Source organism: Etheostoma cragini, chromosome 7 (assembly GCF_013103735.1).
Source record: "Etheostoma cragini isolate CJK2018 chromosome 7, CSU_Ecrag_1.0, whole genome shotgun sequence".
In the NCBI taxonomy this organism is placed as follows: domain Eukaryota; kingdom Metazoa; phylum Chordata; class Actinopteri; order Perciformes; family Percidae; genus Etheostoma; species Etheostoma cragini.
The window spans coordinates 14,535,527-14,554,282 of record NC_048413.1 but is presented as its reverse complement, the minus strand read 5'-3'; the positions used below and the strand labels follow the sequence as shown (position 1 = coordinate 14,554,282).

The 18,756-nt window shown below is 43.8% G+C and overlaps 1 protein-coding gene across 2 annotated transcripts in view; it reads left to right on the top strand.

Moving 5' to 3' along the window:
• Positions 1-317: 317 nt before the first annotated feature.
• The window catches only part of rarga (retinoic acid receptor gamma a), a 35,983-nt gene continuing 17,544 nt past the window's right edge, over positions 318-18,756 (top strand). The window contains exons 1-2 of one of the 2 annotated variants that reach the window (XM_034875629.1): positions 318-507; positions 7,840-8,202. In XM_034875629.1, coding sequence (XP_034731520.1) covers positions 8,034-8,202 — 169 coding nt within the window. In that variant the 5' untranslated portion in view covers positions 318-507; positions 7,840-8,033. Of the gene's footprint in view, positions 508-7,839; positions 8,203-17,158; positions 17,723-18,756 lie in introns of those variants that run through there. The other variant, XM_034875630.1, reaches the window with a different exon arrangement.

Below are 18,756 nucleotides of genomic sequence, written 5' to 3'. Positions count from 1 at the left end.
CAAGAAGATGATAATTCACCCAAGAGACAAAGAAGGGAGAGAGAATTAAAAACAGAAACTTAAGCTTTCTGGGCCTTTTTTTCCCTCAGGGCATTTTGTGGCTTGTGAAAAAATGTGCTGTATATTTGAAGTGTTGAGTCACGTGACAGAGGAAGGGTTTATGAACCAGAGAGTATAATTATTTCTTAGTGAGTGAGAATGAGTGTGTGCTTGTGTTTGGAGAGAGAGAGAGAGAGAGAGAGAGAGAGAGAGAGAGAGAGAGAGAGAGAGAGAGAGAGAGAGAGAGAGAGAGAGAGAGAGAGAGAGAGAGAGAGAGAGAGAGAGAGAGAGAGAGAGAGAGAGAGAGAGAGAGAGAGAGAGAGACTCACTGCTACTCTGTCTTCGCTGTCAGAAGGACTCTGATGAACCTACACACATCTTTTCTCCTTTTCCCCCGGCTAGCTCCGCTCATCAGACCGTTCCGGCAACTGCTTCATCTGTCCGTCTGCCTCATCAACACAAGAGCGGGTGAGTCATTTATTTTTAAAAAGTTCAAAATCTGTAACTTTAGTCATTGTTTGTCTTCCTTTCTTATTCTCTCTCTTTCTCTGTTAACAAAAAAAGGACAGAGAGAGAGAGACTGCATTTTTGTTGGGAATGGGACGACAGTTTTAATTGGAGACAGAGACTGAGTGTGCTAAACACTTGAGAGGCTTTGAAACAATTAATCATTGTTTTCTCTGCAATCCGACCAGACCTTCATGTGTAAACACTAAAACGTCCTAACACACATGCTGTTTGCATGCAGTGTTTTAGCGTCTTTGTTTCTTATTAATGTGGGAGTGACACGGAGTTTATATAAAATATACTTCAGCATGTGTGCCTGCATGTGCCTGTGTGCACATATGTGCTTATTAGTGAGTGTTTCAAGTGTTACCCAGTGCCAATGGAGCTCTTTATTATTAGCACATGTGTGTGTGTTAGTGTGTACACGCTTGCATGTGTTTGATGTGTATGAATGTATTCACCAGAAGACTCACCAGTCCTTGACCTGGTTTTTTTATAAGCAACATATGAACACTTGGAAAAGAGAAGCATTGTTTTCCACCTTTTTAAACAGCAGAGGCTAATTCCTGTGGAGTGAGGTGTGTCTGAAACTCTGCTCTTAGTTTACATGAAAGTTTATTCATTGTTTTCCCATAGTTACTAGCGTGTCAGTGAAGGTTATTGATAGATGCTGGCATATGTGCTGGGTTAACAGGTTTCACTTGTTACAGCCATGTGTAAGACATTGCATTAGGTACTGTTTGATTTGGATATCAAATAATCAGGCACCTGATGTCGGAGTGTAGCTTTCCACAGTGTTTTGTTTTATTGCTCCAGCAGTGAGTGGTCAGTCACTGCAGCTGGGCTGCCTTAGCCTTGCACCTGCTGTCCACCCCTTATTTCCCCTGGTGGACTTGACATAAGTGTGAGGGACAGTTTGATTGAAGCAAATTGTAAAAAGAAAATCAATATCACATAGTAAAATCACTTTGCTCACCTCCTCCTCCTCCAGAGCACCACCTGTGGGTCTTTTTTTTGAGGACAGACTGTCTGTCATGCAGCTTTACCTTTATGGCGTTCAGTCACAGCATCCTGTTTGTCTTTAGTGAATGTTTGGAATCAATTATTATTGAGCTAGATTTTATATGCACCAGATGGGTATGCGTCATTACTCATGATCCATGTACTTGTGATCATAAGGTATGTGAGCTTGATCAGCCTCACCAAAAACATTCTCTATTCACACGTCAGGCTACAGCCCAGTCAGTGCTCACATACTGTTTATCAGTACAGGTCAGCAATAGTATACTGATTAAATGTACTGTATGTCCACAAAATAACTACTTTGGTACAAAAACGGTCTGATTAGTGGTAGTTTTTTCAGGTATAAAGTATGTGCCTAAAACTTTGACATTTCATAGATCAGAAGGTTAAAGGTCACCTCTAAATAATGAAACCCGGAGAAGCACTCGTTATAAAAACAACAATAAATAATTACAATTTCTTTTTTTAGAATCCTCATTCTTCCAGTGAAACCATCAAGGTTTAAAAATGTCCAAAAACTGTGTATTAATATATTAATGTATATATATATATTTTTTACAAAATTGCTAAACCTGGTCTATTACGTGATAATACTTTTTAGGTGTAGATACATCTGATGTTGTGTGGGAACCAATGAAACAACAGTTGCCAACTTGCCCAAAAAATCTTCTGTATTGCAAAATCGGCTACCAGTCTGTCTTTGAGCAGTAAATCTGGGAGTTGTTGATACCTGTCTTTTTCTGGAATTTCTATAGCAATTAAGCTCAAGTAGTAGGGAGGGGTTAGGCAGGTGGTTTTAGGAGAATCAAGGGGCTCTTTGCTACAGCACTGTAATTAACAAGGAAACTATCTGCACACCATTTCCTATGTCTATTTTTGCAGGTGTGTAGCTCTCATTGTAAGGATTTACATTTTCAGCCTTCCTTCAAGCTCTCATGAAAAGATCTTTTGGCACAAAGTTAAACTAGTGTGAATGTATTGGTTTGCATGTGTGTGTTTGGGCCTGCATTGAGTGTTGCTTTGACTCTTGAGGCTAGAAGCGGCGTTAGCGGTGAAACCCATTCATTATGCATCTCTTTATACAGAGAAAGGATTGTTTTCTTTCTGAGTTGAGGAATGGAAACACCTTCATTGCTACCTGTGTGAATCATCTATTTGTAATTACAAAACTAGACATATTAGTAGCACCAACTTTAACTTTCAAATCTCGAAGAGTAGGCATCACAGTGTTGCCACTGTGAGCTTTCATCTCTTGCTTCTTCTCAAAATGTCCGACAATCATCTGCCTTTGCCTTTTCCTCCTCTGGTGTGTTTTTTTTGTGTTGCTGGACACACTGCTGAAGTCTCCATGTTGAGAACTCAAAAGAGCTCTACCACATCATGGAAACAGCAAGCTGTCGGGATGACTTCATCATGTCACAAGTGATTTATGTCTCACTGACTTCTCACTCTTTCCATACTTCTCTCCATCACTGTAAGTCAACAAACCCTGTTTTTTGACATTATGTTTAAACATAGAGAAGGGAGAGAAAACCCCCAAAAATTAAGGGATTAACAGTAGATGATTTGAATATTAATAAACAAGGATTGCATAATGACTCTCCCCCACTGGCACTCCTGAAATACAACACCTCTTTAAGTGATAAGTGAGTACACAGAGGTGCTTCTTTGCATTGTTGGAGAGGCAGATGTCAAACAAGTTTCAGGCGATGGAATGCCGGTTTGTTTAGAGGCACTGGACCGTCTGTCACTAGGTGTCTCTCTCAGAGCCATTAGCCCGCCACTTGTTGAAAGACTGGGAGCTGTCAGCTTTGCATCAGATAATAGTGGTGAGGAAATTGTTTTCACTGCCAAAATACTGCTGACGCCAGCAACAAGATCAGATAACGCTCTCGTTATGTTTTAAAATGAACATCTAAATTTGTCTGTAACTTTCTGATGGCTCTGTGTGGGCATATTAAGCAGTGATGATGACACTAAGTGTACATTTTGCTCCAAGCGGTTGGAAAAGCCAGTCTGTCAACTCAGGACAAACGGACTGTAAAATCATTGTTTAACTGCTGTGGCAGCATGACTTCACCCACGACCCAAAACTAAAATATAACCCTGTCTGCTTCACATAGTTTCCTTTACAAAGTTACTGAACATAAATCACTTTATGATGTTGACAATTGGAGGACAGGCCCTGGGAGACGTGCACAGTTTTTTGTCAAAAAAATTAGCAGGAGTGGGCAAGTCAGAGGTAGAAAAAGCATGAGAGGAGTCTGTGATTCTGCCATTCTGCCAAGCTTTCCACTGCCAGGATAAACTGTGCAGTTGATTTGTCTCGAGGCTGTGAATTTACAATTTAATTCTTCCAGAGAAAAGGTTTTGATTTGCTGCTGTGCCTGGATTGACTTTTTTTTTTTTTATTGCATATTGTGGCCTTCCGGGGGTTCAGAAACCCCCCCAAAATGTGTGAAACCCACTCAAGCTCAGAAAAGAAAAGAAAAGATCTCCACAAGAGTCAAAGCGGAAGGAGTAGAGTTTGAATTTGACTTCAAAGCCAAATATTGACAAAGACAAACATACAGTTATAACTCAATACAACATCACACACTGTTACTGTAAATTGACTTTCTTTTTCCCTTACTGCAAAAAGAAACCTTCAAACCGGGCCAGCCACGGCACCCAGAATACTGCTCATATACGCCGAGTAATCACCTGTGGTTTCCCGTGCTGACTAAAAAACCCACTGCCGTTCTTAGTTGTGTGGTGCAGAGCTTCCTTAGATGCCGTGATTTATTTGTTATTTTTGACTGCAGTTCTTATTGCCTGAGGGCCCTCACTCCGTCACAACGGTTAAGCAACAATTGTTGTTTTGCTCACAGAGGATTTGATACCCTTTGTTTAACAGTCATTCAATCTGTGGGAACTCTTCTCTCTCTCTCCACTCTCTCTCTTTCTCTCTCTATCTCTCTCTCACGCTCTCTCTCCAGCTCTCGCTCTCTCTCTTTCTGTCTTTTCCACTCGATACTACGTTCCGCTACATCTTTTTTTGCTAAAATCCAAACTCTTTAACAAACAAGAGAATCTCATGCTCTCTAAGCATGCTGCGTCTTGTGGAGCGGTCTCCAAATTGTCATCTTGATTGATTTCATTTTTTTTGTTACATAGCGTTTTCTACCAATAATATCAATGGATTATCTCAAGTGTAACGACTCTGTTTTAACACGATGAAGTACTGTCAGGTCTCACCAAAGAGTCGGCTATATACAGAAACACCCAGAATAAATTAAACTGCTACAGCGCACCTCTAGGCAATAAGACGTAGGTAATGATGGAAAGGCCCAGCAGCAGCAGCAGCATCAGCAGCCAGGAGCCGACTCATAGCCGGCCCTGCTGCTCCTCGCCTGCCTGGCTGCTTTCTGCCTCCTGTGTGCCCCCCAGGCTCAAGGGAAGTAGGGGGGCCCTCCATGCCCATTTGGCCCTGGCTAACAGTGGATGAGGTCACTCCAAATTCCCCTTATCCCCTTATAGCCCCAGACGGGCTGGCGAAGTGAGCCTACCACAGGACCCAACATAAAACATAAATGGCTCTGTAAAAAGCTGCTGGGCTGATGTGACTCATTAAAAAACACTGGCGCCAACTCTTTTATTAATTCATTATTGTGTTTGGGGAGTGTAAAGTTACTGAGTTCTATTTTAAAAGGCTGTGTGTCTCTCTGTACTCTACTAGTTTTTTCTTTCTTTTTCTGTCTCACATTCTGTCAGTGTGTCATTACATACAGTATGTGCAAAAGTACAGTTGCACTGCGGTTTATTGTGCTGAGGTAGGATTTTCTGCTTGGGTCTGGTGGCTTGAAAGTCATTTAAAGCTTAATTTGTGGATTAATCTACAGTTGTTTCCCCCTGTGGGAATACAAAAGTCACATGTGTACAGTCCTACTCTCTCTCTCTCGCTCTCTCTCGCTCTCTCTCTCTCTCTCTCTCTCTCTCTCTCTCTCTCTCTTTAATAATAATTGTACTTGTCACACGTCTTCTTTTTTTTCTCCCAGCACTCTCAGACAGATCGTGCTGCCTTCATGGACCCTGGTTTGAGTTCATGAGGCAGATAACCAAACGGGCCAAGCACTGGCCAAGTACATACTCATAACACACACACACACACACACACACACACACACACACACACACGCATTATGAGTGTGTGCATTGCTGGCAGTTTTGTTTTTCCAGTCTGTACCTCTTCTCCCATTAGGCCCACTGTGAAATCCTTAGTGATGTTTTTTGTGTGTTAGCCACACAGTGGAACCGCTGCACAGGGTCATGGTACAAGTTGTATAAGCAGTAGAGAGATGGAGTGTGGGTGCGGGTGGGGGAAATGGGGGAGAGAGGATTTAGTATAAGGACATGATTACAGAGGAGGAGATGTGGGGTGGGCCAGAAAAGGGAGAAAAAAAAATCAAAAGTAGTTAAGATGAGGGATAGATTGAATAAGTGAAAGAAAGACTTACAGAGCGAAAGAAGGAAAGAAAAAGAAAGATGGCAAAATGGCTGTGTTGGCAGGATGGGGGTGGGTGCCTATTGACGGCTGCTTCTTCCTGAAACGTGGCCACCCGAGCCTGCCTGGGCCCTGGATGCACATGTGGAACAGTTTACTGTAATGGAACTCTAAATTAGTGGTGGTTTGAAGCTGCCTGCAGCAGTAGGGTGTAATTAACTGGCTCTGTTGAAAGAGAAAGAGCCAGAAAGAGAGGCAGGGAGGGAGCCAGAGTCCTGGAAAAGGCAAAGGGTGAGAAGTGTGTGTGTGTGTGTGTGTGTGTGTGTGTGTGTGTGTGTGTGTGTGTGTGTGTGTGTGTGTATTCCCTCACACATGTGTAGAGGTTTTTCTTTTTTTTAGTGCTTGATTGCATGTGTATGTGTTTAAGACTATGTGGTGCATATGTGTTCATCTTGGAAAGCTTTCCCTCTTTCCTGGGCACGGCGCCACCTCTTAGTGCCCCCCAGTGCCCAGACCCTGTCACTGTTCCTCTGTGTGTTTTTTTGCGCAGTTCAGCAGTTCACCGGTTTAGCCTTAGATCTCCCCCCCCCACCTCCAATTTCTTTGTTTATACCGAATTCATTACCAAGATTTTTTCCCTGTCTTTTCTCTCAGATTCCCAAGCCACAGCAGTTCCAAATTCCTTGGCTCTGCTTTTTTTCAAAGCCACATTTCAAAAACAAGCTGATCACACCACCCACTCATGAAATCACGCTAGAGAAGTAAAAGGCAAAAAGAAAACATGAAAAAAATGGGAGGCTTTGCTGGGATTTTTTCACCCTCTCTTGTATTAACAGTCAACAGTGGGCCATAACTGCAGCCTTGTCCACTCTTGAGCCTGACTTGTCTGGGCCTACTGTGTGGAGTCCAAGTGACGGGCGGGTTGCAGGACGTTAGAGCCAAAATGACTCTGTGGGATGGGAGCCTGACCTCAAGAGAAGATAGTTGGAAGTGACAGCAGCAGTTAGCAATCAGTGGATCTCATTTTCTCTACCCCCATCACCCCCCCCCCCCCCCCCCCCCCCCCCCCCCCCCCCCCCCCCCCCCCCCCCCCCCCCCCCCCCCCCCCTCTTCATGCTGCACCCCGTGTCTGGCCTCTGGTCCTTGGGGGAAAATGGCAGAGAGGCAGGCTGCTGTGCTAGGCTGGCAGCAGGAACAGAGGAGCTCTTTATAGTAGAGTTCTGCTGATTTAAATCATATGGCATAGCCTGGAATCACTGTAGAAGTCTGGAAGCTCTTCAAAACTGCAAGAACAAGAGCTCTCTCTCTTTCTCTCTCTCTTTTCCCATCCCTCCCTCCCACCCACTCTTCCTTCATATAACTTTTTCCAAACTTCTTTCTTATTTTCTTTTCCCCTCGCCCAGTCCCAGTTTTTCTGGCTTTTCTCTTACAGCTCACTCGGTATTTTTCTCTCACATCTTTATCTGTTTTGGTTCTCGTCGTCCATCCTTACTTCCTCTTCTCTTCCCATTCTCTCATACCTGTTGTTGGTATAAAGTTTGCACACCCTTCTTACATTAGATCCGTGGGTAAACTACTCTCCGTCCCAGAACGTAGATGGATCACAGTCTCAGAGTTGACGTGAGGTGAATTGTGTTTGTGAAATCTTTCATGTGTTTGAGAGGATCTTAACACAAACCACTGATTGTATCATCATGTTCATACAAATCACAAACACTTATCATCATGTGTTATGTGGGGAATTTATTAGAAATGAATAACAAATGTATCTGTCTTCTTTTCTCCAGAACGCTAAATTGGATGACCCTTCTAAAGTGAAGTCACTAAAACCAGAGGCCTCATCATCACTCATCCGTTCCCCACATCCTGAGAGTCTTCAAAAGGACAACAATTTAAACTTTACCGGGGATTTCCAGGTGTTGTGACGGCCTTGTCGTTCACCCAGTGGCCTGCTGCGGACCCCTGGGTGTGCTCCGTTGCCATGGCTACCAACAGGGAACAGCAGGTGGGTCACATGACCGGCTTCCCACCTGCTGTCTACCCGTTTGCCTTCAACTCCATGAGAAGCCACTCCCCTTTCGACCTGCTGGCCAACAGCAGCCTGTTTGGAAGATTTGGTGCTGACCTGCCCAAAGAGATGGCCGCACTCTGTAAGTCATTTTCATTACTGTGTGCGTTTGACTTTTCCTCCCTCTCACGTATCATTTTCCCTTTCAACTCTTAGCTACATATATGGTCCATACCTTCATTATACAATTTGAACGTGCACTGGAAAGAGGAAAATACGGCTATTTAAATTGCACTTCATTATGTGTAATTTTGTGGAAATGGAAAACCTTAAAAGTCTGTTTGTGATATAGAACAAGTGGTATAAAAAATCCCCATAGAAACCATGAAGAAAAAGTCCACTTTCATCAATACAATGATTGCTCTGCTTCTGTGGTTTCCGTATACATGGTGTGGTTGTAACCTCAAACTCTGGCTTGTGTGTGTGTGTGTGTGTGTGTGTGTGTGTGTGTGTGTGTGTGTGTGTGTGTGTGTGTGTTTGTGCTCTCACAGAGCCTTTGTGAAGCAGACAACCCAGAAGTCTGCAATTAGAGAAAAAGCAACATTCTTTCAGTGTGAGGTGATGAGTGCTCTGAGCATCAACAAATATTTGAAAGACTTATCTGACTGTTTATTCAGAATAAGCATTGTGTGGCATCACCGTTTCGGAGAAAGAAAGTTGAGCTAAAGCAGCACGCTCCAGCAGTGTCAGACTAGTAGTTTCAATCCTGAGCACAGGGGGCACTGTTGTATGTTGAAGCAGTAAAATGGGATGATGCATGTAGCACAGAGTACAAAGAGGAGATTGTTGGCAATCCAGAGTGTTTTTCTGTCATGGAAAAACTGGCTAGATTACACACACACTGTGGACATACATTGTTGTTCAAAACACTTGCTAGTTTCTAAAGGCTATTTTTTTTTATATAATCAGCATCATGATTCCAGGTCAAGGATTATCCTCGAATAAAGCCACAGCTGCATAATTTCGCTGCAAAGAATGTCAGCGTGAGAGAAAGGTAAGAAAGAGAGAGAGTACAGAAGGACCACTTTCGTTAAGATTTGGGCTTGAGGTAAAGGTAAGCGGGAGTTATTTGAAATCGTAGCTGGGTGCAGTGCTAAATGGGCAGCAGGTGTTGGTGGGTGGTAGGTGGTGGAAGGGCTATAACGGGTATGGGTGGCAACAGCTGAGTGCAAAGCCTGAAAGCCCCCAGCCTGTGTGTGCAGTCCCCCTCTCTCCCCTACCACAGCATGCCTGAGCACCTCTCCAGCCTTTCAGCTGTCAATCAATACCTCACCCCCACCCCCACCCCTCCCTCCCCCCTTTCTCATCGCCGCTGCTGCCCACCTAATCCTCAAGGTATTTTCATCGAACCAGAGCAAGCGAGAAAGGGAGCGAGAGCACCTAGGGGTAATGTCCTAGTGTGGTGGAATCTAAGAACACACCCTGCTAGGAAAACACAGATACACACATGCAAACACACCACCAGAGACAGTTCCCTCTCTCTCTCCCTCTCTCTCTCTCACTCTCTCTTTCTCTCTCTCTCTCTTTCTCGCTCTCAGTCTCTCACACACAGAGCACTTCTTTCATCTAAAAACTAGAAACATACCCCTGATGCATAGTGAAATCCCACCGCACTGACAGATGGATTCTTTTGGTTTTTACACTGGCATGAGTTAAAACAAAAACAAGTATCAAAGCACAAACAGGCGCAGGCAACTACATGCACTGGGTCTCTGATGCATGACTGCTTGTACCGACACATCCACGCTGGCAGTAGTATCGTTCACAAGGGTTAAGGACTGCAATTATTCAGTTTAATTTCTGTGTCAGAGTTTAAACAAGGTTCGGGTCAAAGATCAAGTTAGGATCATAGTGACAATTAGTGTTGACTGAGCTTTATGTGAGTGCATTGACATTTTGCTTAGTTCTACCTCTTTATAAGCTGAACAAATCAATGTTAGTATTGTCTAATATTATTTACTGTAAACATTAGGATCAGCATTATACATTTTTCTCTAGGAGTCTCAAATCAGCAATTAAGTAAACTATTTCTTTCTTTTTGTAAGTAATCATTTATCTTAAAACATGTATATCAGGAGCTGTGACTAATGACTTGTAATCTGTTTATTTGAGCATTTATTAACTTTATGTCATGAAATAGTGAAACATGCGAGATCTCAAAGCACAAGCAATGTCCTAAAGTTCTTGTTTTTTTAATCGACTAATTGTTTCAGCACTAGACCTACCTACAGGTTATTTATACTAAAGCTCTTTCAAAAATACATTTGCATATCAGTGTAGGTTTCAGCCTGTTGATGGAAAATAATCAGCTGTTAGTATCAGCTTTTAAATCATCCTTTTGATGTTTCCCTTGACAAGCAATGTTACAAGTCAGTTTACTGACAGCAGTCTCATTCCCCCCTCTCTTAAAAATTAGCGGGGAACACAAAAGGCCTTGGTTTGGACATTCCCCAGGCTCTATTTTTCTTCTCCTTCTACTTCTTCTCCAGGAGTTGGCTTAACAAGCCAGTAGACCAGAGTGAGAAAAAAACCTTCCACATAAAGGGAGCAGCACAGCAGCGGAGATTTCTCGGTGTATGTGTGTTTGTGTGTGCAGTAAATAGAACTGCATTTTTGCCCGGCTCCAGAGCTCCATGCGTAATTGTTGTTAGAAAGGTATCCCGGGTGACACCTACCTTTGTTGGGTGTGAATGCTGTGCCGACAGGTCAGAGCACCTCCCACAGCGGCGCTGTGCTTTGGCACCAGAGTGTCTTTGGAAATACCTGTTGGCACAGAGGTGGGAAGAGACAGAACAGGGGAGGGATGGCTGTGTTTGCACATGTAGAGATAGTAGGCGTTTCTTTATTCCTAATGCATACATGAAGTAAGCAGACCCAGAAAACCTTAGTGCTTCACTTTGGCGTTCAAGTCTTGTGTGAATGAGGTTCACTGACCATGTGGGCGTGCTGCAAGACTCCCTCTTTACCACCCATATCTTTACAAATGTGCAAAGGCGTTTGTTCATCCATGAGAGGCTCTGAGGGCTCTCTGTGCAGTATGTAGCAGAGGCTGTTATCAGTTGATCCCTGTCATTATAGGAGCCCTTCAAACAAACAGTTGGAAGCCCATTAAGGCCACTTACTATGTGATAACATCACCACTGAGCCCTGAAACACCTTTATAAGCTTTCACCAATCAGGGCCGGAGCCCTGGCCTTAAAGCCAGCCACATGGATGTTTTGAAAAGCTAGTAGGTCATCTCCTTCAGCCCACATGGCTGGGACCAAAATCTGCAGTCCTTTGCTGGGCTCGGACTTTCTACTCTGACCGTCATTTTGAGCTTTTTGCTGAGTAAGGCAAACAGAAATCAGATGAGATGTTCAGCTGTGAATGTTTTTAGCTGCATTACAGTGGGATGAAATTAAAATTGTTTTAGTAGCGTGTTGAAACTTGTGTAAAAGCTGCCTGAGTCTGGTCAGTTGTGCCTCTGATGGAGACAAGGTGAAAAGCTATTTATGTAAAGTGTGTGTTGGGCATGGATTTATATGACACACACACACACACAGACACATACATGCACAAACATTAGTATACTGGCTGCTAAGCATATGTGTGTGCATTTGTGTGCACACACGCACATTCACACACACAAGAAAGTTATGTTAGCTCAAGCAGCTTGGGGAGTTGCGTAAATGAGCCATTTTGGTGGGAAATGTGGTACAAAAAGGAATGTTAAAGCAAACCTTTAAATGGAGGAGAGGGACAGCAGAGAAGGATGTTGACAACTAGCAGAGTGAAGCCCTACCAGCTGGGTGCGAAACAGAGCACAAACAGCATGTTTATTTTCTTAAATGTTGAAGTGCTGGGTTTCAGCACGGCCTTGATGGAGGTACTGTAGTTGGGAACGTGCCTGACTGTGGAGGTTTGAATTTTGCATAACGTGTGCGCTTATGTGTGGATACTGCATGTTTGAGTGAAGGGAGGGAGGGAAACAAAAGAGAAAGTAAGCTATGAATGGATATGAAAATGATGAGCTTAGCCCTGCTACCCATTATTTCCCTACAGACACAGAAAGACTCCAATCACAAATTTTTTTCCCCCTCAAAGTCTTTGCTCTTTACAAACTGTGATGTCACCTCTCTTTAAAACTTGTGAAAGGCCCTCTGAGACACCTGAGAGTTTTTTTTCTGTTTGGATTTTCTGTTGGCTCTTGAGGGCAAAGCCGACCTTTGTCAATCTCTGTGTGATTTACTAATCTCGGTTAGATTTATTGAAGGCGCAGAAAAATGGCCTGAACCTGGGGGGGGAACATTATTAACGAGGATTTCAAAGAAATACAGAAAAAAAATTCAGGAATGAGAGACTCATATCTGGTTGTTGCATATGTATTATAATCATTGTAAAGATTAAATTAGATCAATGAAAGGGATCTGTAATGATGCATGAGGTGTTTTTTGAAACATATGAACAAAATCCTTCCTCATCTCTAATTTTGCATGATCACCTGCCAATATTGTATTTCTTTCTTAACAACTCTAGCATCATCATGTTGTCCGAGCCTTTAAAAAAACTATACAAAAAATCAAGTCTGGATATGCTAAACTAAAAATGGATCTCTATCCAGCAACAGTTTTGCATTTTTATATAGTTTAGTTTTGACCCCGCTGTTCAACGTTACAAGTGTCAAAACTTAATCTGGAAAAAAAGTACCATTATAGACCCATCTGCTCGCTGGCATCTCTTCTCCTGTGACCATGATCTACTCAGCACATTGGCAATGCTAGAACTCAATCTTTTGTTTGTACTTGTGTGCAGTGCTGTTTGGCCACATCCTTGATCTATCAGTGAAACTGGAGCCTCCTCTGCTTTAATAAACAGCCCTGCATCATCTGACATCCCTGCTTTCATTTCCATTGGCTACCGCTAACCTCAAGATGACAGCTCTCTGAGGCGCTCCCCTACTTTTTGGAAAATTGATTCCCCTCACATCGTTCTTTTTCATATTTTTCAACCAATGCTTTCTATGATTTATCAGATTAGGGGTGAACTGGCCAAAAAGACCCACTTTGTTTTTCCAGTCAATTTAAAGCACGCACTGAAGGAGTTTTTGTGTAACTGAGTGGAATATCTGCTCCTGCGATGAATATCCACCTAAACCATGTCGGCTTATGCACTCTTGAATTCCTTTGCTTTTCTTTCTCCTCTTTCTCTTCTTCTCCTTAGCCTTCACCTTGGATTTCCTCCGGTTATCCCTCTGTGCAAGTTGGAGCCAATTTGCCCTAAGTGCTGGAAACTTTCTGAAACTTTTGTGTGTGTGTGTGTGTGTGTGTGTGTGTGTGTGTGTGTGTCTGTGTGTGTGCGCACTAGCTTGTGCCTGCATGCCTGTGTGTGTTGAAAGTCAGCAATGGTTGCTGGTAAGGGAGAGGGCCCAGAGTGTATTACAGATCTGACACGATGACAGATGAAGATAAAGAGGCTACTATCAAAAATGGGAGGGGTCTGTCTTTAGATGTGCCTTTGTGGGCACGTGCAAGATGAAGAGCGCGCAATGGCAAGAAAAGAGGGATGGGCCCTCACAAGGCTTGGGAGGGCATACGTGCACAGGGCAGGCTGAGAACAAGATGGCGGGATTTCATATTTTTGGTTACACAACTGATAGAACTTTATTTTTTCCCCACAAAACACGGGTAGCAAAATGTCATGACAGTGCAGATAGAGAGAGAGAGAGAAAGACAGAGAGTGAAAAAGACTTTGCTGAAAGATGGCCAAAAATGATAGTGATCTGAAAACTAGCTCCGTTAGGTCTTTGGTGGGACCAGCATGGCCGCCGCTAATAAAAGAGCTCTCTCATAAATTATGGCTCACCTACCTGACATCCCTCCTCAGTGACACATCAGGTCTCTTCTAGAGATACATTGTAAGAGAGTAAAATATAGAAGTGGTTAAGATTACATGTCTGGTCAGAGCTAAACGTGTAAAATCTACGGCTGGTGGAGACGTTGGATGTGAAGAGTAAGAACGCTAGTATTATGCACTGTTTGTGCGTGTGTGTGTGACTGTGTGAGTGTGTGAGTGTGTGACTGTGTGAGTGAGTGAGTAACCTGAATCTAGCTGCAGTGGGAGGGCGCTCTGAACTGGTGTTCAGTGTATCATCACCGTCAATCTGTTTCAGCACGTCCACACACATGTTCACATCAGCAATGGAAAAGCTCTACATTCCTTTCAAAATCACCATGCTGCATTTAGCGCACTGCTATTTAAAAGCAAGTCTTTATTGCCTCACACACCACTGTGTTGTTGACTGCTTGGCTGGAAACTGAATGACTGTATACAGAGGAAGTGGCAACAGTGTGTTGTATACGTCTTATCTGTAATCGGCATCAGAACGTCAGACAGTAGTAAAGCTTGATTTTCCTGGGCCCCGGCCCCCGTGGAGCTATAAGCAGTCTGAGACCAGCTGACTGACTGACCCCATCTACTGTATAGATAAACAGATGAAACATCATATCATAAAGAAACATTTCACAATTTTAAATACGTGTAGACGTCTGGTCTAATCAGTGCAATTAAACCTGATTGAAAGCAGCAATCAAAAAAGCACCAGTGAGTTGGCAGACTCTGAAAATGGAATATTTCCAAAACCAGAAAGAAAAGCAGAGAACGTTTTCAGCTAAAACAACTCATGCAGTTAGGGAAAATAATGGCCATAGGAAACTTGATGAAATGGGGAGAGTATTTGCAGAAAAAGATGGTGGGGGGGGGAATTAAAGGAAAGCGATGGAGAGAATTGTGAGCCAGAGAGCGAAGAATAGAAGGAGGGAGGGCAGGATAAGTTTGGGGGGGAAAGTTAGTGGCCCAGTGGGGGTTTCTTCTAGAGTTCAACCTCTCTGGCTAGGGAAGGAAGGGGAGGAGGGAGAGGAGGAAGGGGAGGCAGGGACCGGCCTGGGTCAGCAACAGTATGGAGTATGTGTAGATTAGATGTCTAAACTCACTCCGCAAACCCTCTGAAGCGCTGGAAGACTCTCAGCTCACAGTGCTGGATGCCAATAAGTGAAGAACCTGGGGTTAGTGGCCTGAATTATAGTCTCAAACACAGTAAAAAAGAAATGTCAAAACCAGAAGAGAATCGGTTAAGGTCCATAAATCTCCCAAAAAATATTACATATTATAAATCGATTGTGTTGTGGCTCGCTGGTCCAGAGAGCAGCCCTGGCACGCAACACTGATGTTACAAAGAATATTTGCACTCCTGGGGATAAGCCAGTTTTTAGTTTCCAGGATGCAGTTTGAAACAAGCAGCAAAAAAATCAACAACACAAAAAACAGGAAACGGAGGAAAGACGAGTGTGAGAAGAATGCTTGTCGGTTATAAAAATGTTACTCGTGACAGTAGGGATTTACTCTGAAATGCATCCAGATCAGGACTTTTTGGAATTACTGTGTAAATGGGAGGAAAGGAAGAGTCGTTTTTGACAACAAACTGTTAGCAGGAGCATCTTTGATAGATAACAGTTTGTTATCTGGCCTTACTGTTCTATTCTTGCTGTCATAAAGCTTCCTCTTTATGACCCAACAGCTGTTTGAAGAAACACATAAAAACTACTGATGTTAACGTTTTGATGCAACACAAGAGCTGTTAAATGTGTGCCTGTGTGTATACACACAGGCACACATGAGTAACAGACGGCATGAGTGTATGACTGCTTGAGTGTGCAAGCTTAACAAAATAAACAAGAGATCTCAACTGAAGTAAAAGCTTTTATGTCAATAAACAATTTAATGAAAATCATTGAAAATAGCCCAAAATGTCAAGCCCTGGTTTCTTTCATGAGACAGGAAAAAGAGTGAAGTGTGAGACAGACGAGGACGGAGGGAGGGGAGGAGGTAGGGCACTGTGTGTTTATGGAGAGCGTAGCCAGCAGCACAGATTGACAGGAAATGTTGTCTTTTTTGCCTGCTGGGCTGTACCACTTGTACTAGTCTGACAGGGGGGAGATGAATGTGCAGGGCACACAGACGAAAGCCATTCTATTATCATATATCTCCCATTGTATCAAGTTGTTTGCTTTAGCTCAGCTAGGGTCTATCCGTCTGCTGAGCAACAGTTAGGACCAGTGACAGGCTTCTTTATTGACCGCGGACCGCCTATTGAATTCCTTTGATTTACCGTCACTGTGAGGGCAGTGCTATGTTTTAAATTGAATTATTTCAGCAATACACAGAACAGTCTGTGATAAAGAATACTGAATGTGGAAGGCTCAATTATACATTCAGGTGGCACATTGAAATTCATTACTCTTGCAAACTGATCACTTCTGCATCCTTGCGTCTCTCTGTATTTCTTTGCAATAGTTGCTCAGAGATAAATCACAAACAAGGTCAAGAGAACCTGTGAGAAGTGTGTCCAGCACATGGTGTGTTTGTATACTGGGGGTATTTGTCTGTGTAAATGCTCTGCAGGGATTGAGCAAGGCAGCCCTCATTCATCACTGTTAAAGCACTTCCAGAGGGAGAGACAGAAAGAACTGCCCATCCTCTGTTCCCTCAAACACATAGAGAAGAGGGAGGGATTTACCCTGGCATCTGGTTTCTGGGTTCAACCACAGCACAATGTTCTTTCAAATGTTTTCTCTCTCTCTTGCTCTCTTTCTCACCCACACATACTCACCCAGCCAGTGGCTGGACTTTAATATGGTTATGATTAGAGACGGGGGCTCAGAGAAGGTAGGGGAGGTGGGCTCATATTTACTGCAGTGGAATTGGGGGAGGTGCAATGGAAAGACAGACAGAGACAGAGACAGGGACCAGATCTGAATGGGACACAAGGGGAGGGGTTCTTTTTGTTTGCTCTCTTGGCTGAAATATAAAACACAAAAGTAGCATGGACAAAACGCAAAAGTAGAATAGGAATAGAGTTTTATCCTTTAACCAGATCACTTCTTCCTCCAGTGCAGGCTCTGTTTGCCGGCCCCCTCTCCCTCCCTTCTTCCCCCTCCTCCTGGGTCCCTCTCTCTAGCCCTTCCTCTATTGCATTCTCTCTCTCTCTCCACCCCCTCTCAGAGCGTCATGCCGAGGCAGTTGGTTCGCTCCACCGTGTCCGGGGCTCAGCGAGAGCTGTGAGAGGCTGTTATTTAGGTCTGTTACAGCAGACAGAGAGCAGCTCAGCCAAGGGCAGGGGGAGAGTGAAGAGTCAGTCACGCTCAGCTCAGCTCAGCTCAGCCAGGCAGGAACCAGATCTGCATTCCAGCTGAGAGGGAAAGAGGGGAAATCCAGCATTGGCAGGAAAGGGCAGCAGAGAGAGTGACAGCAAGGGATTCTGCAGGCAGGGAAAGGAAGGTAGAAGATCCAGCTAGATAGTGCTGCTGTTTGTTGTTGTCACTGCTCCGTTGGGTGACGTGAGCAGTGGACGCAGGGCAGGACACAGTCAAGACTGAGGGCTTGTAGTGATTGTTGCTGAGGGCTGGGGGGGTGGGGTGCCATGTTTGACTGTATGGAGGCTCTGGGTATGGGCCCCCGTCAGCTCTATGATGTCACCAGCCGCGGTGCATGCATGCTGCGGAAGGCGAGCCCCTTCTTTGCGGGGCTGGACCCCTTCGCTTGGACAGGCAGTGCCAGTGTTCAGTGTAAGTGGCATTTCTTGTATGACACAACCATGGCTATTTCTCTTTCTTGCTCTCTCTCTCTTTCTCTCTCTCTCTCTCTCTTTCTCTCTCTGTCTCTTATTCCTCGCATGCTTACCCCTCAGGGCTCAACCAAGGGGGCTGCTATCAGGGGCACAGGAAAAGACTGGGACAGTCTCTTCTCCTCTCCTCTCCTCTCCTCTCCTCTCCTCTCCTCTCCTCTCCTCTCCTCTCCTCTCCTCTCCTCTCCTCTCCTCTCCTCTCCTCTCCTCTCCCCCTCACAGCCCACAGCCAGTTTAAGCTGCTCAGCCATTTGAAAAACACTCTATGATATGATGTGTGTGTGTGTGTGTTTTTGTGTGTCTGTGTCTGTGTGTGTGTGTTGATGTTTGACTTGTGTGTTTGAGCCTATGGAGTCAAGTTTCAGTGAGTTTTTTGTGTGTTGCCACCTGAGGTTTGACCTTGCCAGGTGCTGTATACAAAAAAAAAATACTATGAGTATGAACAGTTGAAAGAAAGAGAAAAAGAGGTGTGTGTGACAAGTACAGGGAAACACTAATGCTTTGGACACAAAAACAGGTTTAGTTAATCCATCTGTCTACATGTGGGTTTGACTCTATAAGTTTGGTTTTGATGTATTAATCATAAAAGGTTAATGACAAGTATAGCTTGTGTATTATTACAGATGTTTTGCCTGATGCAGTCCTCATAAGTCAGAGGTTTGCTTATGTTTCTGGATACAAGATGGATAATGATAATCCTCTGGAGCTATGAATTAATAAGTAGATGAATTATTTAATGGATACATTAATACATTAGAAATATAGAATGCATACACAGTCTAAAAAAAAGCTGATGGATATTCTGGCAAATTTTCTTTTCTCTCTTTTCCTCTATCAGACTCATTTTTCCTCACCCGTCTTCCACCTCTGACTTTAGACAAGGCTCTGACTCAAACAACAGGCCTGTCTCTGGACAGACAAAACTGGGGTCCATTTCCATACACTTCCAGGGGGCCCCTACTGCTGTGAGAGAGC